We start from the raw sequence: 13,382 nt of genomic DNA, 5'->3' as shown, positions 1-13,382 counted from the left end.
GTGTTGTGCAAACCACAATATGGAGCAAATGCATCATTTGTAATTTTCTCTTGTAAATAGCACTTTAATTGTATAAAAATGAATTGTGCACAAAGAATAAATTTTTTCTGGTTACAACAGTTGTACTAACCTCAGGTAGTCTCAGAGTAAGAGTACCACATGATGTGCTCCATTCTGCCAGAGCAGCAAAAAGTCAGAGGGAGCTCTGAGTGTATGTGAGGACATGAAGACGTTTTAACAAGACATGGTCCAGTGTGATGAAATCACTGTGTCAGCGTGCAGACACCAACCAAACATCAAACCACAGAAAATACAGCTTCCTGTTTTGATGTGCAGCACGCCACAAAGCAGATCACACAGGAAACTGGTGCTTCACTAACTGGCACTATATGACAGAGTTATAAAAGATATTAAAAAAATGAGAGAGAGAGAGAGAGCAACGGAGAGGAAAATGCAGTGATAGACATTTTGGAAGCTAGATCGAGAAATAGTTATCTTTTGGCAGATGACCTATGTCTATACATACACAAAGTTCACATTTGTAACATGTCAGTGTCTGAGGGAGGATTTTGGAGTCTTTCTGTAACTTTCTGTGACCTAAGATGACGACATCTGTTCCTGACCTGCTACTGGCTATTCTGGAGGAGCTGGTAGGAAAAGATCTGAAGAAATTTCACTGGTACCTGGCTCAGAGTGTACCAGATGGCTTTCCTCTCATCCCCAAGGGCCATCTGGAGAACGCTGACAGGCAGGACACCGTGGATATGATGGTGAACACCTATGGCCACGATGTAGCTATGAAGATCTCACTGGAAATCCTGAGGAAGATGAACCAGAAGGACCTTACCAAGATGTTAACAGTAGATCAGCAAGGTGGATATACCATACTCACACCTACACTGCTTAGTATTACTTGACAAAACAAATACACTGAAAAAAATCACTTGGAGTTGACAGAAAAGTATATAAAATATTATGTGTGAAATATATTTTTTTAATTCTCTAAAATGTTCTCTCTTTCCATTTGTAGAGGCTGAGGTTGAGGTAGCAGCTGCCTCAATTCGGGTTCCAGACTCTCCTGTCTACATCACTTGTACAGCTCAGACGGGCGGCCATGTTGTGGCCCCTTCGCTCTCCGGCTGCCATATTGGTGGTCCAGTTCACTTCAACATCAGAGTCAACTCATTAGACGAAGGTAAGTCACCTACATACTAAACACTGGACGGAATGTTGTGGTACTCAAAATAAATCACCTTGTGTAAATGTGTAAAACTACTCTCTGTCCCTCTCCCCTTACCCCCAGAGCCCATAGTTCCATCTCAAGCTTCACCTGCCCACTTTACCATGTTTCCACCTGAACCTGTGAATACAGAAGACAATGGTAATACTGATAGAAGGGGTGTATGGCTGTGTTACTGTAGATCTGTGTAGAGATGGTTGTTCGGCAGTGGTAAGAACAAGGAAACACTTTGGATCTGAAGTTGTTTTGGTAAGAAGAACCACAACATGGCAGCGTTGTCCAGTAACCTGTAGTTTACAGAGATTAAGATTTAACAACCCTTCATTATTATACTGCAGTCTCTAAACAGTTTCAGTTTGAGTGGAATATTTACAGGATAATCACATTCACAGGAACCTTTGTATACCGTGTTTGTCCCTTGTTTACTTTACCAGATGAACGAATCGAGAGTTGTCAAAATAAACTCAAACACAATCTGCATAGTAGGTTCTTCAGTGTGTTTGAGGGACTGGCCAGCCACGGGAACAGAAAACTTCTCAACCAGATCTACACAGAGCTCTACATCACAGAGGCTGGAAGTACAGAGGTCAATAATGAACACGAGGTGAGACAGATTGAGACGGCATCCAGAAGAACAGCCACACAAGAAACACCAATCCAATGCAACGACATCTTTCTGCCCTTACTTGGTCAATTCATCAGAACTGTGCTGACGAAGGGAGTCGCTGGCATCGGGAAAACCGTCTCAGTGCAGAAGTTCATTCTGGACTGGGCAGATGGAAAAGCCAATCAAAATCTCCAGTTGATATTCCCTCTTTCTTTTCGAGAGCTGAATTTGATCAGAAAGAAAAGATGCAGTTTGATCGAACTTCTCAATGGCTTTTTTACGGAAACAAAAGAAACCGAGATATCAAACTACGACAATTATCAGGTGCTTTTTGTCTTTGATGGCCTGGATGAGTGTCGACTTCCTCTAGATTTCCAGAACAATGACATTCTGTTTAAAATAACCGAGTCAACCTCAGTGGATGTGCTGCTAACAAACCTCATCAAGGGGAATCTGCTTCCCTCCGCTCAACTTTGGATAACCACCCGCCCTGCAGCAGCCAATCAAATCCCTCCTGAGTGTGTTGACAAGGTGACAGAGGTACGAGGGTTCAATGACCCACAGAAGGAAGAGTACTTCAGAAATAGAATCAGCGATGAGAACCTGGCCAGCAGAATCATCACACACATAAAGACATCAAGAAGCCTCTACATCATGTGCCACATACCCATTTTCTGTTGGATCTCAGCCATTGTTCTGGAGAGAAAGCTGGAGAAAGCAGGGAGTGGAGAGATGCCGAAGACCCTGACTCAGATGTACTCACACTTCCTGGCTTTTCAGGAGAAAGACATGAATCTCAGGCTTCAGGGAAGAGGAACACCTGACCCTGACTGGATGAGAAAGAGCATCATGTCCCTGGGAAAACTGGCTTTCCAACAACTGGAGAAAGGCAACCTGATCTTCTATGAGGAAGACCTGAGAGAGTGTGGCATACTCATCGGCCAGGCATCAGTGTACTCAGGAGTGTGTACTGAGATCTTCAGTGAGGAACTGACCTTATGCCAGGGAAAGGTGTTCTGCTTTGTTCATCTCAGTATTCAGGAGTTTCTGGCTGCCCTGTATGTGTTTCTCACATTCATCAACGACAACGTGAATCTATTAGCCAAACAGCAATCATTTCTGAGACGTTTTCCATTCGGAAATTCATCCTCAACCAGCTTCTACAAAGCAGCAGTTGACAAGGCCTTACAGAGTGAGAGTGGACACCTGGACCTGTTCCTCCGCTTCCTTCTGGGCCTCTCACTGGAGTCCAATCAGATTCTCCTACGAGGCTTGCTAACTCAGAAAATAAGTAGATCACAGACCAACAAGGAATCAGTCAAGTACATGAAGGAGAAGATCAAGGAGAATCCCTCTCCAGAGAGATGCATCAATCTGTTCCACTGTCTGAATGAACTGCATGACCATTCTCTAGTGGAGGAGATCCAAAGCTACCTGAGATCAGGAAGTCTCTCTGGAGCCAAACTCTCACCTGCACAGTGGTCAGCTCTGGTCTTTGTGTTGCTGACTTCAGAAGAGGAGCTGGATGAGTTTGAGCTGAAAAAATACTCCAGATCAGAGGAGGGTCTTCTGAGACTGCTGCCAGTGGTCAAAGCCTCCAGGACAGCACTGTGAGTACAACATCAGAAATCATCAGACACACACTCTTCTCGCTCTGTCTGTTTAGTCAGGTAAAGACTTGTGTTTATGTATTCTATTTCCTAGACTGAATCGATGCAAACTCACAGAGCGATGCTGTGAAGCGTTGGCCTCAGCACTCAGCTCATACTCCTCACACCAGAGAGAGCTGGACCTGAGTCACAACGACCTACAGGATTCAGGGGTGAAGCTGCTCTCTGCTGGACTGGCAAGTCCACAGTGTAAACTGGAAACATTAAGGTCAGCATTTCTGTGGTTTTACAACATGATCATTATTTTCACAATTAATGTAAAATCTATGTTGTCTAGTATATTTTAGGAAAGCATCGATGTTTGTTTGTTATGTATGTCCCCTATTCATTTGATATATTTTCATTCTAGCCTGAGGCGATGCAAACTCACAGAAAGATGCTGTGAAGCGTTGGCCTCAGCTCTCAGCTCAAACTCTTCACACCTGAGAGAGCTGGACCTGAGTGACAACAACCTGCAGGATTCAGGAGTCATGCTGCTCTCTGCAGGACTGGGCAGTCCGCACTGTAAACTGGAGGTTGTAAGGTGAGGGATTTCTAAACAATCTGGTTTTACGAGTAAAATATTGATAATATATATTCACCACTTTTAGAGGCAGCTAAATGTAAAATGATTTTCTCTTTTTGTTTAAAGGTTGTCACTTTGTAGTGTCACAGAGGAAGGATGTGCTTTGCTAGCATCCTCTCTCAATTCCAACCCCTCACACCTGAGAGAGCTGGACTTGAGCTATAATTACCCAGGAGACTCGGGAGTGAAGCTTCTCTCTGCTGTACTGGAAGATCCACACTGTAAACTGGAGAAACTTAGGTAACAATGAATTTGTAAAACAAGTCTATTAACAGTTTGGGATTGAGTGAATCACAGCCCTGTTTTACTGCCTCTCTGACAGTGTGGAGTGCTGTGCTGAATTCAGGATCAGACCAGGACCACAGAGATGTGAGTATGTACATTGTGTGTGCGTGTGCGTGTGCGTGTACGTGCGTGCGTGCGTGTTATTTTACTGTGAGTTTCATAATTTTTTCAGATGCCTGTGAGCTCACACTGGACCCAAACACAGCACACAAAGAGCTCTCGCTGTCTGAGGAGAACAGGAAGGTGACGCGAGGGAAAGAGCAGCCGTTTCCTGATCACCCAGAGAGATTTGACTACTGGAGGCAGGTGCTGTGTCGAGAAGGTCTGGATGGGCGCTGCTATTGGGAGGCAGAGTGTAATGGGAGAGCTCTGATGGGAGTAGCTTACAGAGGGATCAGCAGGAGTGGAGAGGGACATGACTGCTGGTTTGGACGAAACGCTGTGTCCTGGAGTCTGAACTGCTCTAATGACAGCTACACAGCCTGGCACAATGACAAGAGCACTGCCATAACCATCTCCTCTCTCTCTAACAGAGTAGGAGTGTATCTGGACTGGCCGGCCGGCACTCTGTCCTTCTACAGTGTCTCCTCTAACACACTGACCCACCTGCACACGTTCCACTCCACGTTCACTGAGCCCCTCTATCCAGGGTTTAGGCTAGGCTGGGTGGACTCGTCAGTGTCCTTGTGTCAGGTAGAATAGCCTCCCTGGAGAAACACCTGAGATTTCAGGGAGATTACACTCATGTATTTGTGTGTAACATAGTTTAGCAAGTGATTATATTAAAGGGATCTTTTACAGTTGCTACATCTATTTTTAGACTTTTAAATTAGTTATATACAGTGGGGAGAACAAGTATTTGATACACTGCCGATTTTGCAGGTTTTCCTACTTACAAAGCATGTAGAGGTCTGTAATTTTTATCATAGGTACACTTCAACTGTGAGAGACGGAATCTAAAACAAAAATCCAGAAAATCATATTGTATGATTTTTAAATAATTAATTTGCATTTTATTGCATGACATAAGTATTTGATCACCTACCAACCAGTAAGAATTCCGGCTCTCACAGACCTGTTAGTTTTTCTTTAAGAAGCCCTCCTGTTCTCCACTCATTACCTGTATTAACTGCACCTGTTTGAACTCGTTACCTGTATAAAAGACACCTGTCCACACACAATCAAACAGATTCCAACCTCTCCACAATGGCCAAGACCAGAGAGCTGTGTAAGGACATCAGGGATAAAATTGTAGACCTGCACAAGGCTGGGATGGGCTACAGGACAATAGGCAAGCAGCTTGGTGAGAAGGAAACAACTGTTGGCGCAATTATTAGAAAATGGAAGAAGTTCAAGATGACGGTCAATCACCCTCGGTCTGGGGCTCCATGCAAGATCTCACCTCGTGGGGCATCAATGATCATGAGGAAGGTGAGGGATCAGCCCAGAACTACACGGCAGGACCTGGTCAATGACCTGAAGAGAGCTGGGACCACAGTCTCAAAGAAAACCATTAGTAACACACTACGCCGTCATGGATTAAAATCCTGCAGCGCACGCAAGGTCCCCCTGCTTAAGCCAGTGCATGTCCAGGCCTGTCTGAAGTTTGCCAATGACCATCTGGATGATCCAGAGGAGGAATGGGAGAAGGTCATGTGGTCTGATGAGACAAAAATAGAGCTTTTTGGTCTAACTCCACTCGCCGTGTTTGGAGGAAGAAGAAGTATGAGTACAACCCCAAGAACACCATCCCAACCGTGAAGCATGGAGGTGGAAACATCATTCTTTGGGGATGCTTTTCTGCAAAGGGGACAGGACGACTGCACCGTATTGAGGGGAGGATGGATGGGGCCATGTATCGCGAGATCTTGGCCAACAACCTCCTTCCCTCAGTAAGAGCATTGAAGATGGGTCGTGGCTGGGTCTTCCAGCATGACAACGACACGAAGCACACAGCCATGGCAACTAAGGAGTGGCTCCGTAAGAAGCATCTCAAGGTCCTGGAGTGGCCTAGCCATTCTCCAGACCTGAACCCAATAGAAAATCTTTGGAGGGAGCTGAAAGTCCGTATTGCCCAGCGACAGCCCCGAAACCTGAAGGATCTGGAGAAGATCTGTAGGGAGGAGTGGGCCAAAATCCCTGCTGCAGTGTGTGCAAACCTAGTCAAGAACTACAGGAATCGTATGATCTCTGTAATTGCAAACAAAGGTTTCTGTACCAAATATTAAGTTCTGCTTTTCTGATGTATCAAATACTTATGTCATGCAATAAAATGCAAATTAATTACTTAAAAATCATACAATGTGAATTTCTGGATTTTTGTTTTAGATTCCGTCTCTCATAGTTGAAGTGTACCTATGATAATAATTACAGACCTCTACATGCTTTGTAAGTAGGAAAACCTGCAAAATCGGCAGTGTATCAAATACTTGTTCTCCCCACTGTATACCCATTGATTATTGAAGATTATAAACCGGGTGGTTCGAGCACTGAATGCAGATTTGGTAGAAAGCCATTGTATATCAGACCGTAAACCACGGGTATCACAAACAAATACTTGTTTACTGTTCTCATGACATTGGTAACAAGTTTATAATGCCAATAAGGCGCCCTCGGTTTTGTGGTATATGACGCAACTCCTCGTTGGGTCGTGCGTTAGAACAGCCCATAGCCGTGTAATATTGGCTATATACCACACCTCCTCAGGCCGTATTGCTTAAATATAACTTATAGATAGATGCCTCATGAGCCTTCTTCAACTGTCGGAACCAAGAATATGAGCTTGTTTTACTCCTTTGTTTGTGAACAATGCAAATGTAAACAAACACTGTATATCCTCAAAACATGGTTAAAACTACACTGAACAAAAATATAAACGCAACATTAAAGTGTCGGTCCCATGTTTCATAAACTGAAAGAAAAAATCCCAGAAATGTTCCATACGCACAAAAAGCTTATTTCTCTCATTTGTTTTGCACAAATTTGTTTACATCCCTGTTAGTGAGCTTTTCTCATTTGCTAAGATAATCCATCCACCTGACAGGTGTGGCATTTCAAGAAGTTGAAAAAACAACAAGATCATTACACAGGTGCACCTTGTGCTGGGGACAATAAAAGGCCACTTTAAAATGTGCAGTTTTGTCACACAACACAATGCCACAGATGTTTTGAGGGAGCGTGTAATTGACATGCTGACTGCAGGACTGTCCACAGGGCTGTTGCCAGAGAATTTAATGTTAATTTCTCTACCATAAGCTTCCTCCAACGTCGTTTTAGAGAATTTGGCAGTACGTCCAATCAGCTTCACAAACACAGATCACGTGTAACCACACCAGCCCAGGACCTCCACATCAAGCTTACTGATTTCCTTATTTGAACTGTAACTCAGTACAATCTCATATTTTTGTTCAGTATATTGTCTTGATATCATGGATGGTCAACCTTTAAATCTGTATCCACATTTGTGCTTGAACCACACTAGACCTGACTGATAATGATTAAGGTCCATTCATGTGATGATGAATGTGATGATATTTATCGATACATGAATGACAATCGGATTAAAGTACAGACTTTTAAACAAGCAAGAGTAATACTTTTCTTCAGTAACATTTTTTATTGGCTAGTGTTGGCTGTAGTAGCATGGCACAGCCAGCCCCTTCACGCAGCTGTTATTACCCAGGTGCCTTCAGAAAGTATTCACGCTCCTTGGCTTTTTCCACATTTTGTTGTGTTACAGCCTCAATTTAAAATGGATTAAATTGAGATTTTGTGTCACTGATCTACCTACACACAACACCCCATAATGTCAAAGTGGAATTATGTTTTTAAAAAGGAAATGAAAAAATTAAAAGCTGAAATGTCTTGAGTCAATAAGTATTCAACCCCTTTGTTATGGCCAGCCTAAATAAGTTCAGGAGTAAACATTTGCTTAACAAGCAACATAAAACATTTTATGAACACTCTGTGTGCAGTAATAGTGTTGAACATGATTTTTGAATGACTACCTCATCTCTGTACCCCACACATACAATTATCTATAAGGTCCCTCAGTCGGGGCCTTAGATTCAACCACAAAGACCAAGGAGGTTTTCCAGTGCCTCACAAAGGTCACCTATTGGAAGATGAGTAACAAAGAAAGTAAAGCATGGTGCAGTTATTAATGACACTCTGGATGGTGTATCAATACACCCAGTCACTACAAAGATACAGGCGTCCTTCCACTCAGGGGTGTTATCATGATGGTGATTTTAAAACAGTTACAGAGTTTAATGGCTGTGATAGAAGATAACTGAGGATGGATCAACAACGTAGTTATTCCACAATACTAACATAAATGACAGAGTGAAAAGAAGGAAGCCTGTACAGAATAAAAATAGACCAAAACATGCATCCTGTTTGCAATAAGGCACTAAAGTAATACTGCAAAAAAAAAAGGGAAATAAATTACGTTTTTGTCCTGAATACAAAGCGTTATGTTTTGGGCAAATCCAACACGACACATCACTGAGTACCACTCTTCATACTTTCAAGCATGGTGGTGGCTGCATCATGTTATGGGTAGGCTTGTAAACATCAAGGACAAGGGAGTTTTTTTTTAATAAAAAGAAATAGAATAGTGCTAAGGACAGGCAAAATCCTGGAGGAAAACCTGGTTCAGTCTGCTTTCCACCAGACACTGGGGGACAAATTCACCTTTCAGCATGACAATTACCTAAAACACAGGGCCAAATCTACACTGGAGTTGCTTACCAAGATGACATTAAATGTTCCTGAGTGGCCTAGTTACAGTTTTGTCTTAAATCGACTTGAGAATCTCTGGTAAGACTTGAAAATGGCTGTCTAGCAATGATCAACAACTAACTTGACAGAGATTGAAGAATTTTTTTAAAGAATAATGTGCAAATATTGTACAATCCAGGTGTGCAAAGCTCTTAGAGACTCACAGCTGTAATCGCTGCCAAAGGGGATTCTAACATGTATTGACTCAGGGGGATGAATATTCATTTAATCAAGATAGTGTTTTATATCCCATTCATTTTAAAGAAATGTTAGAATTTTTATTCCTCTTTGACAGAGTATTATGTGTAGATAGTTGACAAAAAATTACAATTGAATCCATTTTAATCCCACTTCGAAACACAAAATGTGGAAAAGGTCAAGGGGTGTAAATACTTTCTGAAGGCACTGTATACTGTAGGCTCAACTTGGAAAGGAGAGTAGGCTACTTAACTTGAAGTAGGGAATTCTGAGTGTGTGTGAATAATGCAACAATGTGCATTTAATGTGCTTTTAATAGAATAGGTAGGCTAACACATACAAAGCAGAAAGACGACCATTTCCAAATAATATGCGGAACAAACTTCATGAGGTAGTCACCAGGAATGCATTTCAATTAACAGGTGTGCCTTGTTAAAAGTTAATTTGTGGAATTTCTTTCCTTCTTAATGAGTTTGAGCCAATCAGTTGTGTTGTGACAATGTAGGGGTGATATACAGAAGATAGCCCTATTTGGTAAAAGACCAAGTCCATATTATGGCAAGAACAGCTCAAATAAGCAAAGAGAAACGACAGTCCATCATTTCAAGAACTTTTAAATGTTTCTTCAAGTGCAGTCGCAAAAACCATCAATCGCTACGATGAAACTGGCTCTCATGAGGACCGCCACAGGAAAGGAAGACCCAGAGTTACGTCTGCTGCAGAGGTTAAGTTCATTAGAGTTAACATAAACTCACCCCATTCCGTACAAATGTGCGCAACCGCGACATTCAAACGAGGCTACAAAGAAAACTAATGGGACTGTAGCGACTGTGTTGACTTCAAAATCGGGGGTGTGAACTAGGTTTCTATTCAAGCGTTGATCGACATGGTAATGGCTCTATAGTATTGGAGAAAAGTTGAAAAACTGACCCTCCGTTACATCGTGACGTGTCATGTCGTAACGTACAGCACGCATAAAGCAACGATTTCTGTCTTACAATCTCTCTCCATCAGGTGTAGCACTTCGCTCATCGTTTAAAAACAAGAAATGGACAGTGGCGGGGGTAAGGGGGGGATACCTAGTAATTTTCTTCGTAATCATTGCATGCGATCATCATTCTCAAAGCCGCTGTTTACTTCTAAGATCACTTTAGCTCCGCCCTAAAAACACGATTCAAATTCGACACAAACCTTCAAATAGGTATGTAATGACACATTATATAAACTCTTTATAGTGTTTTATTTACATTTTAGAGGCGATAAGGTGATAAGTTGGACACATCGAGTGAAAAAAGCAATTTTCCCACACGACATCTGTCCTTCTCACTATAACGCATTAGTTTCGCTTCCCCACCCGCCATTTTTAAAAAGACCCGACGGGGCTCATTGCCTGCTTGAATTATGCAGAAACGGGCAGTGTTTAGGTCATGTAATTGATTTTGTTGGAAAGGGGAGAAATTGTGCCTTACAATGGTATTGACATTACAGTTGATCTGGAAGTATTACGTTTTTGGGGCGCTAAAATAAGGGCAATTGTACTGACCAAGTCGATGTACGAGTTTACGCTACCAGCCTCAGAAATTGCAGCCCAAATAAATGCTTCACAGAGTTCAAGTAACAGATACATCTCAACATCAACTGTTCAGAGGAGACTGCGTGAATCAGGTCTTCATGGTCAAATTGCTTTCAAGAAACATGAGCAATGGGCCAAGAAACACAAGCAATGGACATTAGACCAGTGTAAATCTAAACCATTTAACAATCAATGTTATGGTTGAGAAGCTGTTCTAAGTACTGTATCTAAGAAAGTGAATTTAAGTAGCACCATCCGGTTATTCTCTTCATATCATCGTCGACCACACTGCTCTCATCACAACTCTGGGATCATCGTCGACCACACTGCTCTCATCACAACTCTGGGATCATCGTCGACCACGCTGCTCTCATCACAACTCTGGGATCATCGACACGGCTGACTAGCTGTTCTCAGAAGTCCACTCTTACAGAACGAAAAATAGACAACTAAGAAGGACATTGTGACATTGTGACCTTTTGTGGACAATCGGAGACTTACATCTGAGAACGAAGGAGAAGGACATACGAGAGAAGGCCATCCGAAATAAGGCCCAATTGAACCCTCCTCACCAAGCGGAACCCACGAAGGCCTGGGTCCAACAGAGATCCCCGATGAAGACCTTCAAAATGTAAATACATGTATTACTTCTTACCCATAAGAGCGCCAGTTCGGGGCAAGGTATTAGGGTTACTGTGAGTGTAGTTCCCAAATGTATCCAAGTGTTGCTTCTCTCTCTCTCTTTAACTCTACATCTGATGTAACAAGTATCATAGTGTTAGTCTGCTAGGGACTTGTCGTTGTATTAAGTTTCTAATCAATAACCTATACCGTGTGTGTGTATCCTATATTATAATTTAGTTTGTTAGTAAATAAATAATAAAATCAATTTGTGCGGTACGGAATGATTAGTAAGACTCGGGTTTGTGCTGATTCACGAAGTCTGCAACGTTCAGAAATGAGACTGATATGAGGAAATGGATTAATTAGTGACTGTTACATCTTTATTTCATGGAGTTAATTCGGCAGACGGTAACTCGTTAAACAACTTTTCCTGTGGTGCCCCAAATTCCTAATGAGTTATTTGTTACAGGATTTATTTAATCTAATAACAGTTAAACATAGTAGGTAATTATTTGATGAATAACAGTCATCACTTTCATGATAGACACAAAATATCAAAAGGAAGTTTGTTCTGAAGTGTATCTCCTATATCTGAGAGATATAAGAACGATCAGGAAACCTTTTGTTTTTACATGTATTTAACCCTATATTTTTGGCATTAAACAGTCTCCATTATATACTTCCATTCACTTATTCAACTTGTACCAGGGGACCTTCAGATTAGTCTTGAGGCCTGTGGGCAAAACAACCGACCTGTACATGTTCGTGAGCGTCTCACCTTTGCAAAGAGGGGTCATATACCCAAAGGGTCATAGCCCAAACGGTTGGGAACCTAATGACAGAAGTAGGCAGGTAACACCATCGTGTTCGTGAGTCTCATCTTTCCATAGAGGGGTCATAATAGTTTGTAGGCCAAACCGTTCGGACGCTACAGACGATTTTACGAGAAGACCGATTTTCGGGATGTCTCATGGTCTGACAAACACTATAGCTCCGTCACCTTTCACAGAAGATGTGGAAGTGCGACAGGCGGATTGACACATTTAAAATAGGGATTTTTGTATTATACTAATTAGATTTCCCCAGGGGTGCGGACATCAACTTTTTTTTTTAACGGCGAAAAAGAACGTAGGGTGGTTGGTCAGGATGGATGGGTGTATAACCTGGGTGTGTGACGTGAACCTGGGTGTATGACGTGAACCTGGGTGTATGACGTGAACATCGAGTTTGATTCTCAACATGGACAACTTCAGCATTATAGCAACTAAATAGCAACTACTTACTACTTTTTACCTATTTTGGAATACTTAGCATGTTAGCTAACCCTAACCCTGTTAGCTAATTTGTGAGAGAAATAAGCTTTTGTGCATACGGAACATTTCTGTGATCTTTTATTTTAGCTCATGAAACATGGGACCAACAATTCATATGTTGGGTTTATATTCTTTTTCAGTGTAAAACAGGAAATCTGTCATTCATCTTGACATTTTGCAGAGGAAATCTAGTCACGCAAAATTTTACATCTAAGATGTTTGGTGCAGTATTTCTCAATGAAAAGATGTGCATGAAAACAAGTCTCTGATTGAGACTTTGACGAATCCCTACTGTTGACCAATCACCGACGAAGGGGCGTATTCGGCTAACGACTTCAACTTGTCTCAAGAAAAACAAATGGTGCCCGAACTGCACAAAAAAAGCATTACCCTAGTCCAAAACGTTACCCTAATATATGCAAATTCTTCCGAAATGTTTAAGCTGGGAAGCATGCTGACGCGTCTAGTCTACTGTAATCATAGTACCAACAAGCCAATAAGTACAGGGATGGGAGGAACATGGCA

General features: G+C 42.0%; 1 protein-coding gene across 1 annotated transcript; it reads left to right on the top strand.

Annotated features, from left to right (window-relative positions):
* Positions 1-60: 60 nt before the first annotated feature.
* On the top strand, positions 61-5,296 carry LOC139570077 (NLR family CARD domain-containing protein 3-like). The gene is made up of 9 exons (XM_071391581.1): positions 61-873; positions 1,031-1,195; positions 1,304-1,381; positions 1,675-3,457; positions 3,552-3,725; positions 3,867-4,040; positions 4,149-4,322; positions 4,405-4,451; positions 4,540-5,296. The coding sequence occupies exons 1-9, from the start codon at positions 603-605 to the stop codon at positions 5,067-5,069; spliced, it is 3,396 nt and encodes a 1,131-aa protein (XP_071247682.1). The 5' UTR covers positions 61-602; the 3' UTR covers positions 5,070-5,296.
* The last annotated feature ends 8,086 nt before the right edge of the window (positions 5,297-13,382 follow it).

Source organism: Salvelinus alpinus, chromosome 3 (genome assembly GCF_045679555.1).
Source record: "Salvelinus alpinus chromosome 3, SLU_Salpinus.1, whole genome shotgun sequence".
NCBI lineage: Eukaryota > Metazoa > Chordata > Actinopteri > Salmoniformes > Salmonidae > Salvelinus > Salvelinus alpinus.
The sequence above is the reverse complement of the archived record's forward strand: the minus strand, read 5'-3'. Positions and strand labels throughout refer to the sequence as shown.